This window comes from Choloepus didactylus, chromosome 1 (assembly GCF_015220235.1).
Source record: "Choloepus didactylus isolate mChoDid1 chromosome 1, mChoDid1.pri, whole genome shotgun sequence".
Lineage (NCBI taxonomy): Eukaryota > Metazoa > Chordata > Mammalia > Pilosa > Megalonychidae > Choloepus > Choloepus didactylus.
Genome location: NC_051307.1, coordinates 61,898,717 through 61,914,881, shown reverse-complemented (window position 1 = coordinate 61,914,881; position 16,165 = coordinate 61,898,717). Strand labels below are relative to the sequence as shown.

At 38.8% G+C, this 16,165-nt stretch overlaps 1 protein-coding gene across 13 annotated transcripts in view; it reads right to left on the bottom strand.

Moving 5' to 3' along the window:
- The window catches only part of ST3GAL6 (ST3 beta-galactoside alpha-2,3-sialyltransferase 6), a 94,155-nt gene that overhangs the window by 53,539 nt on the left and 24,451 nt on the right, over positions 1–16,165 (bottom strand). The window contains exons 1-2 of one of the 13 annotated variants that reach the window (XM_037834215.1): positions 14,138–14,287; positions 11,783–11,802 (exon numbers count right to left, since the gene is read on the bottom strand). The exons of 8 other annotated variants lie outside the window; for them this stretch is intronic. In XM_037834215.1, coding sequence (XP_037690143.1) covers positions 11,783–11,802; positions 14,138–14,190 — 73 coding nt within the window. In that variant the 5' untranslated portion in view covers positions 14,191–14,287. Of the gene's footprint in view, positions 1–185; positions 211–10,295; positions 11,009–11,782; positions 11,803–14,137; positions 14,288–16,165 lie in introns of those variants that run through there. 4 more of the 13 variants (XM_037834261.1, XM_037834266.1, XM_037834292.1 and 1 more) reach the window with 4 other exon arrangements.

Genomic DNA, 16,165 nt, shown 5'->3' with positions numbered 1-16,165 from the left:
AAGGGTCTATGAGGGGTAACAGAGGGGCTATGGACTAACTGAGTGAATAGGAGTCTTACAGACTTGATCTTCATGTCAAAATTTCCTTTCCACCCACATGCTGTCACATCATTTCATGCTTACATATATATACCTGTACTAATATTGTAAAGAGAGTGATAAAATGACTATGATCATATGCTTACTTTGTGCAATCAACTGTGGCAGCTACTGCACATGTTAAAAAAAAAAAAAATGTCCATTACTTTTCAAATCATATGTAACCCAAATATAATCAACATATGCCAAACTGAGCTCAATTTTTACAATGGTTTTTCCTTCTTTTTAATAATAAAAGTATATTTTATTTTTAAAGCTCATAAAAAGCTTATATATCCTTCACTTAAGGCTCACAACAGATTGTTAAATCTGTATGCAGATATTTTTATCCTTCTTTTGATTAAAGAGGAAACTGAAGGCTTCTGAGGTTAAGTAATTTGTCCCAAGACACACAGTTTAGGGGAAACAGAAATAGACCTAAGACCTGACCATTTCCTCCTGGTGTCATCCTGCTTCTCAAGATAAAAGGAATGAGGGGAGGAGGCGGGGCAAGATGGCAGACTGGTGAGCTGTATGTTTTAGTTACTCCTCCAGGAAAGTAGGTAGAAAGCCAGGAACTGCGTGGACTGGACACCACAGAGCAATCTGTCTTTGGGCATACTTCATACAACACTCATGAAAAAGTCGAACTGCTGAGATCAGCGAAATCTGTAAGTTTTTGTGGCCAGGGGACCCGCACCCCTCCCTGCCAGGCTCAGTCCCGTGGGAGGAGGGGCTGTCAGCTCCAGGAAGGAGAAGGGAGAACTGCAGTGGCTGCTCTTATCGGAAACTCATTCTACTGATCCAGACTCCAACCATAGATAGACTGAGACCAGACACCAGAGAATCTGAGAGCAGCCAGCCCAGCAGAGAGGAGACAGGCATAGAAAAAAAAAAAAACAACACGAAAAACTCCAAAATAAAAGCAGAGGATTTTTGGAGTTCTGGTGAACACAGAAAGGGGAAGGGCGGAGCTCAGGCCTTAAGGCGCATATGCAAATCCCGCAAATCCTGAAGAAAAGCCCATCCCTCTGCCCTGTGGACCTTTCCTTAATGGCCCTGGTTGCTTTGTCTCTTAGCATTTCAATAACCCATTAGATCTCTGAGGAGAGCCCTTTTTTTTTTTTTTTTTTTAATCCTTTTTTCTTTTTCTAAAACAATTACTCTAAGAAGCCCAATACAGAAAGCTTCAGAGACTTTCAATTTGGGCACGTCAAGTCAAGAGCAGAACTAAGAGAGCTCTGAGACAAAAGGCAATAATTCAGTGGCTGAGAAAATTCACTAAACACCACAACTTCCCAAGATAAGGGGGGTATCCGCTCACAGCCACCATCCTGGTGGACAGGAAACACTCCTGCCCATTGCCAGCTCCATAGCCCAGAGCTGCCCCAGACAACCCAGTGTGACGGAAGTGCTTCAAATAACAGGCACACACCACAAAACTGGGCGTGGACATTAGCCTTCCCTGCAACCTCAGCTGATTGTCCCAGAGTTGGGAAGGTGGAGCAGTGTGAATTAACAAAGCCCCACTCAGCCAACATGTGAGCAGACTGGGAGCCTCCCTACACAGCCCAGCAGCCCAGAACTGCCCTGGGGGGACGGCACTCACCTGTGACATAGCACAGTCATCCCTCAACAGAGGACCCGGGGTGCACAGCCTGGAAGAGGGGCCCACTTGCAAGTCTCAGGAGCCATACGCCAATACCAAGGACGTGTGGGTCAGTGGCAGAGACAAACTGTGGCAGGACTGAACTGAAGGATTAGACTATTGCAGCAGCTTTAAAACTCTAGGATCACCAGGGAGATTTGATTGTTAGGGCCACCCCCCCTCCCCGACTGCCCAGAAACACGCCCCACATACAGGGCAGGCAACACCAACTACACACGCAAGCTTGATACACCAATTGGGCCCCACAAGACTCACTCCCCCACTCACCAAAAAGGCTAAGCAGGGGAGAACTCGCTTGTGGAGAACAGGTGGCTCGTGGACGCCACCTGCTGGTTAGTTAGAGAAAGTGTACTCCAAGAAGCTGTAGATCTGATAAATTAGAGATAAGGACTTCAGTAGGTCTACAAACCCTAAAAGAACCCTATCAAGTTCAGCAAATGCCACGAGGCCAAAAACAACAGAAAATTATAAAGCATATGAAAAAACCAGACGATATGGATAACCCAAGCCCAAGCACCCAAATCAAAATACCAGAAGAGACACAGCACCTAGAGCAGCTACTCAAAGAACTAAAGATGAACAATGAGACCATAGTACGGGAGATAAAGGAAATCAAGAAGACTCTAGAAGAGCATAAAGAAGACATTGCAAGACTAAATAAAAAAATGGATGATCTTATGGAAATTAAAGAAACTGTTGACCAAATTAAAAAGATTCTGGACACTCATAGTACAAGACTAGAGGAAGTTGAACAATGAATCAGTGACCTGGAAGATGACAGAATGGAAAATGAAAGCATAAAAGAAAGAATGGGGAAAAAAATTGAAAAACTCGAAATGGACCTCAGGGATATGACAGATAATATGAAACGTCCAAATATAAGACTCATTGGTGTCCCAGAAGGGGAAGAAAAGGGGAAAGGTCTAGGAAGAGTATTCAAAGAAATTGTTGGGGAAAACTTCCCAAATCTTCTAAACAACGTAAATACACAAATCATAAATGCTCAGCGAACTCCAAATAGAATTAATCCAAATAAACCCACTCCGAGACATATACTGATCACACTGTCAAACACAAAAGAGAAGGAGCAAGTTCTGAAAGCAGCAAGAGAAAAGCAATTCACCACATACAAAGGAAACAGCATAAGACTAAGTAGTGACTACTCAGCAGCCACCATGGAGGCAAGAAGGCAGTGGCACGATATATTTAAAATTCTGAGTGAGAAAAATTTCCAGCCAAGAATAATTTATCCAGCAAAGCTCTCCTTCAAATTTGAGGGAGAGCTTAAATTTTTCACAGACAAAGAAATGCTGAGAGAATTTGCTAACAAGAGACCTGCCCTACTGGAGATACTAAAGGGAGCCCTACAGACAGAGAAACAAAGACAGGACAGAGAGACTTGGAGAAAGGTTCAGTACTAAAGAGGTTCAGTATGGGTACAATAAAGGATATTAATATAGAGAGGGGAAAAATATGGCAAACATAAACCAAAGGATAAGATGGCCGATTCAAGAAATGCCTTCACGGTTATAACGTTGAATGTAAATGGATTAAACTCCCCAATTAAAAGATATAGATTCGCAGAATGGATCAAAAAAAAATGAACCATCAATATGTTGCATACAAGAGACTCATCTTAGACACAGGGACACAAAGAAACTGAAAGTGAAAGGATGGAAAAAAATATTTCATGCAAGCTACAGCCAAAAGAAAGCAGGTGTAGCAATATTAATCTCAGATAAAATAGACTTCAAATGCAGGGATGTTTTGAGAGACAAAGAAGGCCACTACATACTAATAAAAGGGGCAATTCAGCAAGAAGAAATAACAATCGTAAATGTCTATGCACCCAATCAAGGTGCCACAAAATACATGAGAGAAACACTGACAAAACTAAAGGAAGCAACTGATGTTTCCACAATAATTGTGGGAGACTTCAACACATCACTCTCTCCTATAGATAGATCAACCAGACAGAAGACCAATAAGGAAATTGAAAACCTAAACAATCTGATAAATGAATTAGATTTAACAGACATATACAGGACATTACATCCCAAATCACCAGGATACACATACTTTTTCTAGTGCTCACGGAACTTTCTCCAGAATAGATCATATGCTGGGACATAAAACAAGCCTCAATAAATTTAAAAAGATTGAAATTATTCAAAGCACATTCTCTGACCACAATGGAATACAATTAGAAGTCAATAACCATCAGAGACTTAGAAAATTCACAAATACCTGGAGGTTAAACAACACACTCCTTAACAATCAGTGGGTTAAAGAAGAAATAGCAAGAGAAATTGCTAAATATATAGAGACGAATGAAAATGAGAACACAACATACCAAAACCTATGGGATGCAGCAAAAGCAGTGCTAAGGGGGAAATTTATAGCACTAAACGCATATATTAAAAAGGAAGAAAGAGCCAAAATCAAAGAACTAATGGATCAACTGAAGAAGCTAGAAAATGAACAGCAAACCAATCCTAAACCAAGTACAAGAAAAGAAATAACAAGGATTAAAGCAGAAATAAATGACATAGAGAACAAAAAAACAATAGAGAGGATAACTATCACCAAAAATTGGTTCTTTGAGAAGATCAACAAGATTGACAAGCCCCTAGCTAGACTGACAAAATCAAAAAGAGAGAAGACCCATATAAACAAAATAATGAATGAAAAAGGTGACATAACTGCAGATCCTGAAGAAATTACAAAAATTATAAGAGGATATTATGAACAACTGTATGGCAACAAACTGGACAATGTAGAAGAAATGGACAATTTCCTGGAAACATATGAACAACCTAGACTGACCAGAGAAGAAATGGAAGACCTCAACCAACCCATCACAAGCAAAGAGATCCAATCAGTCATCAAAAATCTTCCCACAAATAAATGCCCAGGGCCAGATGGCTTCACAGGGGAATTCTACCAAACTTTCCAGAAAGAACTGACACCAATCTTACTCAAACTCTTTCAAAACATTGAAGAAAATGGAACACTACCTAACTCATTTTATGAAGCTAACATCAATCTAATACCAAAACCAGGCAAAGATGCTACAAAAAAGGAAAACTACCGGCCAATCTCCCTAATGAATATAGATGCAAAAATCCTCAACAAAATACTTGCAAATCGAATCCAAAGACACATTAAAAATATCATACACCATGACCAAGTGGGGTTCATTCCAGGCATGCAAGGATGGTTCAACATAAGAAAAACAATCAACGTATTACAACACATTAAAAACTCGAAAGGGAAAAATCAATTGATCATCTCAATAGATGCTGAAAAAGCATTTGACAAAATCCAACATCCCTTTTTGATAAAAACACTTCAAAAGGTAGGAATTGAAGGAAACTTCCTCAACATGATAAAGAGCATATATGAAAAACCCACAGCCAGCATAGTACTCAATGGTGAGAGACTGAAAGCCTTCCCTCTAAGATCAGGAACAAGACAAGGATGCCCGCTATCACCACTGTTATTCAACATTGTGCTGGAAGTGCTAGCCAGGGCAATCCGGCAAGACAAAGAAATAAAAGGCATCCAAATTGGAAAAGAAGAAGTAAAATTGTCATTGTTTGCAGACAATATGATCTTATATCTAGAAAACCCTGAGAAATCGACGATACAGCTACTAGAGCTAATAAACAAATTTAGCAGAGTAGCGGGATACAAGATTAATGCACATAAGTCAGTAATGTTTCTATATGCTAGAAATGAACAAACTGAAGAGACACTCAAGAAAAAGATACCATTTTCAATAGCAACTAAAAAAATCAAGTACCTAGGAATAAACTTAACCAAAGATGTAAAAGACCTACACAAAGAAAACTACATAACTCTACTAAAAGAAATAGAAGGGGACCTTAAAAGATGGAAAAATATTTCATGTTCATGGATAGGAAGGCTAAATGTCATTAAGATGTCAATTCTACCCAAACTCATCTACAGATTCAATGCAATCCCAATCAAAATTCCAACAACCTACTTTGCAGACTTGGAAAAGCTAGTTATCAAATTTATTTGGAAAGGGACGATGCCTCGAATTGCTAAAGACACTCTAAAAAAGAAAAACGAAGTGGGAGGACTTACACTCCCTGACTTTGAAGCTTATTATAAAGCCACAGTTGCCAAAACAGCATGGTACTGGCACAAAGATAGACATATAGATCAATGGAATCGAATTGAGAATTCAGAGATAGACCCTCAGATCTATGGCCGACTGATCTTTGATAAGGCCCCCAAAGTCACTGAACTGAGTCATAATGGTCTTTTCAACAAATGGGGCTGGGAGAGTTGGATATCCATATCCAAAAGAATGAAAGAGGACCCCTACCTCACCCCCTACACAAAAATTAACTCAAAATGGACCAAAGATCTCAATATAAAAGAAAGTACCATAAAACTCCTAGAAGATAATGTAGGAAAACATCTTCAAGACCTTGTATTAGGCGGCCACTTCCTAGACTTTACACCCAAAGCACAAGCAACAAAAGAGAAAATAGATAAATGAGAACTCCTCAAGCTTAGAAGTTTCTGCACCTCAAAGGAATTTCTCAAAAAGGTAAAGAGGCAGCCAACTCAATGGGAAAAAATTTTTGGAAACCATGTATCTGACAAAAGACTGATATCTTGCATATACAAAGAAATCCTACAACTCAAAGACAATAGTACAGACAGCCCAATTATAAAATGGGCAAAAGATATGAAAAGACAGTTCTCTGAAGAGGAAATACAAATGGCCAAGAAACACATGAAAAAATGTTCAGCTTCACTAGCTATTAGAGAGATGCAAATTAAAACCACAATGAGATACCATCTAACACCGGTTAGAATGGCTGCCATTAAACAAACAGGAAACTACAAATGCTGGAGGGGATGTGGAGAAATTGGAACTCTTATTCATTGTTGGTGGGACTGTATAATGGTTCAGCCACTCTGGAAGTCAGTCTGGCAGTTCCTTAGAAAACTAGATACAGAGCTACCATTCAATCCAGCGATTGCACTTCTCGGTATATACCCGGAAGATCGGAAAGCAGTGACACGAATAGATATCTGCACGCCAATGTTCATAGCAGCATTATTCACAATTGCCAAGAGATGGAAACAACCCAAATGTCCTTCAACAGATGAGTGGATAAATAAAATGTGGTATATACACACGATGGAATACTACGCGGCAGTAAGAAGGAACGATCTCGTGAAACATATGACAACATGGATGAACCTTGAAGACATAATGCTGAGCGAAATAAGCCAGGCACAAAAAGAGAAATATTATATGCTACCACTAATGTGAACTTTGAAAAATGTAAAACAAATGGCTTATAATGTAGAATGTAGGGGAACTAGCAATAGAGAGCAATTAAGGAAGGGGGAACAATAATCCAAGAAGAACAGATAAGCTATTTAACGTTCTGGGGATGCCCATGAATGACTATGGTCTGTTAATTTCTGATGGATATAGTAGGAGCAAGTTCACAGAAATGTTGCTATATTAGGTAACTTTCTTGGGGTAAAGTAGGAACATGTTGGAAGTTAAGCAGTTATCTTAGGTTAGTTGTCTTTTTCTTACTCCCTTGTTATGGTCTCTTTGAAATGTTCTTTTATTGTATGTTTGTTTTCTTTTTAACTTTTTTTTTCATACAGTTGATTTAAAAAAGAAGGGAAAGTTAAAAAAAAAAAAAAAGAAAGAAAGAAAAACAAGGAAAAAAAAATGATGTAGTGCCCCCTTGAGGAGCCTGTGGAGAATGCAGGGGTATTCGCCTACCCCACCTCCATGGTTGCTAACATGACCACAGACATAGGGGACTGGTGGTTTGATGGGTTGAGCCCTCTACCATAAGTTTTACCCTTGGGAAGACGGTTGCTGCAAAGGAGAGGCTAGGCCTCCCTATATTTGTGCCTAAGAGTCTCCTCCTGAGTGCCTCTTTGTTGCTCAGATGTGGCCCTCTCTCTCTGGCTAAGCCAACTTGAAAGGTGAAATCACTGCCCTCCCCGCTACGTGGGATCAGACACCCAGGGGAGTGAATCTCCCTGGCAACGTGGAATATGACTCCCGGGGAGGAATGTAGACCTGGCATCGTGGGACGGAGAACATCTTCTTGACCAAAAGGGGGATGTGAAAGGAAATGAAATAAGCTTCAGTGGCAGAGAGATTCCAAAACGAGCCGAGAGGTCACTCTGGTGGGCACTCTTACGCACACTTTAGACAACCCTTTTTAGGTTCTAAAGAATTGGGGTAGCTGGTGGTGGATACCTGAAACTATCAAACTACAACCCAGAACCCATGAATCTCGAAGACAGTTGTATAAAAATGTAGCTTATGAGGGGTGTCAATGGGATTGGGAAAGCCATAAGGACCACACTCCACTTTGTCTAGTTTATGGATGGATGAGTAGAAAAATAGGGGAAGGAAACAAACAGACAAAGGTACCCAGTGTTGTTTTTTACTTCAATTGCTCTTTTTCACTCTAATTATTATTCTTGTTATTTTTGTGTGTGTGCTAATGAAGGTGTCAGGGATTGATTTAGGTGATGAATGTACAACTATGTAATGGTACTGTAAACAATCAAAATTATTATTTGTTTTTTAAAAAAATAAATTAATTAATTAAAAAAAAAAAAAAAAAAAAAAAAGGAATGAGGGGAACCCAAAAGATAGAATCTAATATTAAACTTCCTTAGAGTGCTCCCTTGGTGTCAAGCATTCTAGAAAGGAAAATTCAGATATCCGTGAAGGGGAAGTGGCTCTAGGGCAGCATTCCTCAAAGAGACCTGGCAGGTCAAAGGGTCAGCATCAGCTGGGGGCTTGTTAACATGCCCCTATTTAATCTGAATCTCTGGGGCTCCAGAATGTGCACTTCAAACAAGCATCCCCAACTTGATTCTTATGCATACTACAGTTTGAAAACCACTGTTCCAGCATACTCAGAAGAATCATTTAGAAAAAAAGCAAAAAACCAATTTACTGAGATACAGAGACCATAACAGATGTTACAACAATTATCCCAATTAGACTGCAAGCTCCAGGAGAGCAGGGACCTTGTCTGTTTCGTTTATCATCTTATTTCTAGCACTTCTAACTATACCCATCACATAGAGGATGCTAAGTAGGTCATTGTTGAATGCAGTTATTGATCCCATAACTAGATGCTTTGTGTTAATGCTTTACCTTAAATGCCTAGCACATGGTAAATGCCCAGTGAAGAATGGCTGATTATAGTCATTAACAAGTACAGAGGGCTTAGCATGTGCCAAGGCCTGTGCTAAATGCTTTAGGTGCATGATCCACGTTACCCTCACAAACACCCTGTGAATGGAGTAGTAAACTTAAAATTCTCATTTTACAGATAAGAAACTGAGGCTCTGAGAGAAGCAGTAACTTTCCCAAGCTGATAAGTAGAAGACACAGAACTCAAACCCGTATCTATCAGACCAGAGCCATGCATTCTACTGCCTCCCTCCAGACATGAGCTTTTACAGGGCACAGGTACAGCCTGGTGATAAAGGCTAAACACTATAGAACATTGCTCTAACCTATCAATCCCACTAGCTACTTACAAAGTATCATCAATTCTAGGGATTGCAGAAATGGAGAGAAAGTTTACAGTCTTTGTGATCCAAACTACAGGAATAAAACTGTTTTCCTTGCAACCCTATTTCCAACCATGCTGACACTGTTTATAAAAACAAAATAAACTCCATGGAATGACACTTGAAAATAGTCAGATTTTTGTTTTTAGACTCTCCTAAAGCTTTCCCAAACTAAAATGAGCTTGTTTTCACACAACTCCTACACACAGAGCATTTTCAGCAATAATTCTGGAAACATTCTTCTATTCACAAAGTACAACAACCCTGCAGGTATCTTCCTAAATCAGTAGTATACGAGGCAAATAGAGTCATCTCCTTAGTGTTCATTTTTCCAGATGCTGAGCATGTACAGACCCAGCCTCCCTGACTTCTCTGCCCCCCAGCTTCCTCTAAACCTGGCTGGTAGATGCTTCCTAATGCCCATCTGCAGGTTCAGCCATACTCCAAGCTCTGGGATCCTGGCCCAAGAAAGGGCACCTGAGGAGATCTTTGCAAGCAGCTGCACAGGATGGTCAGGTTCCTGTTAATCCCATGCTGATCTTGGGTATTTCATCCAACTGTACTAGGGTTGCTGCTGCTGAGTCCCTGTATTATCCTAGTTTTTCAATGCCCACTTTCTTCGTCTCAGCCACCCCCACAGCTATGCAGTCAAGCTTCCAATTTTGGTGAGTAGTATCCTAAGCCATGTTCCCATCCCCTCTATGGAGAGATGCCCTTATGCTCCTTACTTCCTCAGTGATGGATGTCCTAATCTCCTGCAGCCAGGTTTCCTCTCACACCCAGCATGCTGCTTCTCAATACTTAATACCCTGAAACTCACATTTTTGGTCCACACAGCTCTATGAACACACGGTTTGGCATGGGCTGATTTCAACCCTGATCTTTCCCTTTGCTGGGTGTCCTTGTTCATGGTTTAGCTCCAAAAGCTTACCTGGTGACTCTGAAGATGGACCATGTCCACTCAGCCTTCAGAAAAGCATTCCATTCAGATCTCCACCAATCCCCAGAGCACAGTGACACAACCCGAGACCATCCAAAACTTGACCAGCAGAGCTTATATCTTGCCTTCCTTCCTCTTTGTACTTATTGCTCAGCTTTGTGATCATTCTCGGCAATCACATGCCCAAGTGAACAAACCTAGAACTACAAACCAACCAGCTTTAGTCACTCATTCATGTCTAGATTTTTTGGTGCAGCCCCATGGGTCCCCAAGACTCCTAAACTAACCATGCCCATATAGCCCAAGCCTTGATGGGAGATACACAAGATCCCACAGTGACAGATCTAAAGGCCTCAGTGTTCCTCAACTCATTTTACTATCTCTCTTTAAAGTATGGTTCTTATTACTAATTGCATTGTCCGAAACGTGTCTGGGTAGCCTCTTTTGCATACTAAGGACCACCACCCTCTAACTGCAGTGGTCATGTTGGTAATAGCACAGTTTATTAAGCACTTACTAAATGCCCAGCACTGAACTAAGCCCTTTTCACACATGATGATGAAAAATGGGATATTATCAGCACCATGCTAGAGATGTTTAATACCCAGAGCACTGGCCAGAATTCAAATCCAGAACTGCCTCATTTCAAAGTGCACATAAGGAAAACTATAGTTGCTGCATTTTTTAACTGAAACATTGTGAACTTAACCTAGCAATAGCTTTTTAAAAGTGAAACAAAGGAATGATACACATTGAAATCTGCATTTATTAAATATGCTTCAAATATAGAAATAATATAATGTGAAAATATTCTCACAAAAAGATAAATTCTAAGGAATAAATTGTCTGAATGATGGGGATTTTCTGCTAGAAAGACTTTGAAAATTCTAATAGGCCATAATTGAAGAAATAAAGAATAACCCATACATAATTAAACAGCATTCAATATTACACCTAAAAAAGCTAAATTTAAAAATTTAAGTCTGAAGTTATGAGCTGATACCAATAAGTATAAATCTAATAAAAAGAAATACCTCTTATATAACTGCATAAAGTAATAGAAAAATATAATTTTATTTATGCTTCCCTCAAAAACAAAACAAAACAAAACAATTGAACAAGCTGTATAAATTCTGTTTGGTTTCTAAATACATGGATTTTTCTTTCTGCAAGGGAGAAAGGGAATATTTAACTTTTTTTCCTTCCCTCCATTCCCCAATTCTGCTAATACAATGGTTTGCAGTTAGTTCCCTAGACAGACAGACAGACAGACAGGCAGACAGACAGACAGACAGACACACACACACACACACACACACACACCATAGTCTTTCAAGAAATACATCAGAGGAAAGCCTCAGGAGGCTCAAGGAAAAGCCAATGCTTTTTCCAGACTTCCTCCTTAGCATATGTAGACAGATCTTTTCATCTAATTAAAGCAAAGTTTTCACAACCAAAGCAGATGACTAAGTCCTCACCGGAAATTTGGGTGTGTTCACTGCAAAGAATAGAAAGAGAGAAATGACATTTTAGTAGAATTTTCTTTTTTAAAGAACACACTAAAATCATTCGCTAATAGCATACTATCCTGGATGCTAAAAATAAATGAGCTGAAGTTCCTGTTTTCAAGATCTTTCCCGTTAGACACAGCACCATTGCAAATACACAAGGAAGCCTTTTAAGAGAACTTCTTATGTTACCACTCTTTGTTCATATTTTCTGCCCGTGACCCATTTCTTCTCCCAGAGTGGAAATTTTCTCTATTTCCTTATATTAAGATCCCACTGATAAAATATCAACCTCTAAGGAGTATTAGGTATGGTTAACAGATTAATGATATGACTTTTTTTAAATTAGCATTACTGAGATAATATTTATATTCAACAAAATTCACCACTTAATGTACAATTGGATGAATCTTGACAATTAGATGCAGTCATGGTAACAACCACCAAAATCATGATACTAAACATTCCCCATTGACCCAAAAAGTTCTCTTTGTTCTCTTTTGCAATCAGTCTCCTTTCCCCCACCTCCTGGCCTCTAGCAACCGGATCTGCCTTCTATTACTATAGTTTTACATTTTATAAAATTTAATATAAATGGGATCATACAGTATGTATCTTATTTCTGGCTTCTCTCAATTAGCATAATGCTTTTGAAATAATTGTCCATATTGTTATTAAGAGTTCATTACTTTGTATTGCTAAGTAGTATTCCATTCATTATATGGTTAAACCACACTTCGTTCATTCATCCATCAGTTAATTGACATGAGTTCTTTCCAGTTTTTAGCTATTATAAATAAAGATGCACTAGACATTCAGGAACAAGTTTTTAATTGGACATATATTTTCATGTGTCATATGGTAAATATATGTTTAATTTTATCAAGAACACTTTATGTTGCATTTTGGTGGCTATTTTTGAGCAACATATTTACTTCAATATATCAGCTGAAAGGAAAAATCTCCTACCTGTAATAACTCAAAAATTACTGATGCCACTGAATAATACAAATAATTGAGAGGGAAAAAAAATCTATTATTCTATTGGTATCACGCTTTCATTATGTGTGTATATTTAAGATTTGGGGAACAGAACTCACAGTCTGGTGAGGGGGAGCTAAATTGTACTGTTTTCAAAATGAGTCTGATTATCTATTGTGAGAAATAAAGCAAAATATTTTAGACCTTAGCTCCTCAAAGTGTGGCCCATGGAGGAGCAGCATTGGAATCACCTGGGAACTTGGTAGACTTGAAGAATCTCCACCCTCCCCTCCTCCCCCAGTCAGAATCTGCATCTTTAACAAGATCCCCAGGTGATCTGTGTGTTTGAGAACACCGCCAGAGGTGGTCAGAAAAAGAAGGAATTACATCCTGCTGAGAGGATCAGAGCTTCACAGAAACCAGTTTTTGAGGGGAACTTGAAGTTCATTCTAAATTCCATACTGCCTCTTTTAAAAGTCTTTTGCAATTTTTTTTTTTAAAGTTTCCAATCAACACAATTTTCTCTGAAGAAGTTAGTCACTCTGAAGAAATTAGTCACTCTGAAAATGAGTAGCTTTGAGAAAATTCTCCCTCACCTTTTCTAGGTAATGTTTGTGTTCCTTTATTAATCCCTGGACCCTCCATCTCTTACATTATTTTCAGTCTTATTCTTCCACTATATACTACTGGTATTCTTCAGAGGAAATTTTTAGAATTGCGTTGTTCACATTACAACAGTAGGAAACACATTTCATTCTGCATCATCTCCCAATTCTCCTAGAAGTATCAACTGAATTGCCCGTCAAACATTTACAACAACGATTGCAAATATTGCTATTCACAACTTACTCAGACTCAAGAATTTACAGATCCTAGCGCTGGAAAGACCACAAGCATTCAGAGCATTTAGACAGAATGATGTTTTACATCACCATATCATGGAAGAGGCAGCTGGGGTTTAGAAAAGTTGAAAACAAAACAATAAAATCTGTCAGAGGCCACCTAGCTAACAAGAAACAGAGCAGGAGCACAGGAGAACATTTTTACATGGATTCCCCTCCAGCACAATTCCTGTCTTATGAGTACAATATAATATTTACTTATTCAATAAGTGAATGAACAAGTCAATAAAGGAATGAATTAATTAATATCTCTAAACTGACTAGTCCTTGTTTTAGTCCAATCCTCCTTGTCTTGTACGGTTTTCAATTCCTGAGCGGTGATGCTGCACTTCTAACATCTCTGACTGTGCTTCTGGGTCTCTTCTCCATTTCTGCCCACCTAAATGCAGGTGTGCTAAGCTCTTATCTTAATCCCTAAATTCACCTTCTCCTTACTTCTTACCTCAGGTACTGGCAATGATCTCTGATCTTTCTTTCCTCTAAGGCAGTCCCCATGCTCTACGTGACACAAGCTTCTGGAAGCCCAGCTTTCATCCTGTCACCCACAACACAGGAGAACCTTCCGTGGTTTCCCATTGTCTGCCAAATAAACATAAAGTTGACTAACCTGACAGTTAAGACTTTCTATAACCCCGTCTCACTTCTCAACTTCCTCCTCATGCAATTTACTCTTTGGGCATGGCAGTCCAACATAGTTAGGGGTTAAGATGGTCTGTGCGGCAATCATACCCTTGGGTTTGAGTCTCATTTCTGCCTCTTCCTAGTTTTAAGGACCCTAGGCAAGTTGCCTAACCTCTCTACACCTGTTTCCTCAGCTGTAAAATGGGGGCTAATGATATCTACCTAACAGAACTATTGAAAAGGATAAATATAAAGCACTTAGAAAAGTGTCTGGCATTTGGTAAACAGTCTCCTAATCTAGTTTTAATTTTTCTTTTAAAAGTAGCGAAGCACTAGCTTCCCATATACCAAGCTCTTACTAACAAACTAACTTCATAACATGCTGGTAAAGAGCCCAAAGAACTAGCTTCCATTACTATGCTAGCTAGAATTTCCGTACATTCATTTTACTATTTCAAAGTATCTGCAACAGGAAGCCTTACTCATACCCTTCTGAACACAAAATTAAAGGAATTAAGTAAAGGAATTTAAAATGGGCTTTGCAATTCATTTGCAAAACTCATTTTAGAATTTAAGAACAGATTCCTATTTTTGACTATAGAAACCATCCCTATTTATGCTTTTCTTAACAAACCTGCTCTGAAACTTTGTGAAAAACAAAAATGAAACAGGTCCACTATGTAATCAACATATCTAATTCATATTTTGAGACAAGAAATAAAACTAAAATTTCTACAAATAATTTGAGATGGCAAATACATTTCATTTTATGCCCTAATTTGGATCCTTTCTAATGTTGAGGACGATTCAGATGTTGTATTCTATGCTTAAAACAAAGTGTGTCATGGTCAGTCAGCAATGTCTGACAAGGATGAAGAGTTGAATACTTGTGAGTCTGAGGCTAAAATGGGTGCAGAAGAATAAACACTGTGCAAGAGATGGTTTAATAAAAATATTAAATATTTACTGGACACATGACAGAACTCTTTTAAATGCTTTAGATGTATAATTCTCGTAATCTTCAAAACTACCATTTGAAATAAGTACTAGTGTTATCCCTATCACACAGACTAAGACACTAAAGCACAAAGAAGTTATAACTTGCCCAAGGATACTCAAGTAGTGAATGGCAGGGCTGGAATTTGAACCAAGGCAAACACCAGAATCCATGCTTTTCATCATTATGCTATATGGGCTCTCAAAATTTTTCTCTTATTGATGCAGAAATTTAAAGATTGTCAGGAAAAACATCTCCAAAATTCACCAAGATGATTACAGCCCAGATCATATCACATTAAAATATTGCTGGCAGTAAGAAACCTAAGGATCTAGACCTACCCCAGGCCAGTTCACAACACTCAGTGGTTCTGGACTACGCTGGGGAAGCTGGGGAAGTGTTCTCAACCCTCCCTCCTCCCACTAATAATCTCACTGTCAACAATCAAGAGACTCCCAAGGACTGAATCCCAAAACATCTGTGAATGTCCAAATTTGCCAGTACCATTCAAGCTTAATTTTCTCAGTCAGTAAGCATCTGTCACCAAAAGGTCTCCACACAAAACTGAAATGTAACAAATTTGTTAGTAGAATAATTGTTTGTTGATGAATCTTACCAATCAGAAAGACTGTCTGGATTCATGGGTAAAACAAGGAGCTAATTTCTGTTGAAGATTTGTGCTTTAGCACTTTCTCAGAATAAAGTTATAAGTTGGTATCTGAAAACTGTATGTGGGTTTCCAGGAATACTAAGGAGAATAAGCCTAAAATTTTTATTAAGGTACAATCAATGAAATTGTGATAACTGTCACTATTTAAGGCAGAGAGATCTAGAATTAATTCTATTGAGAAA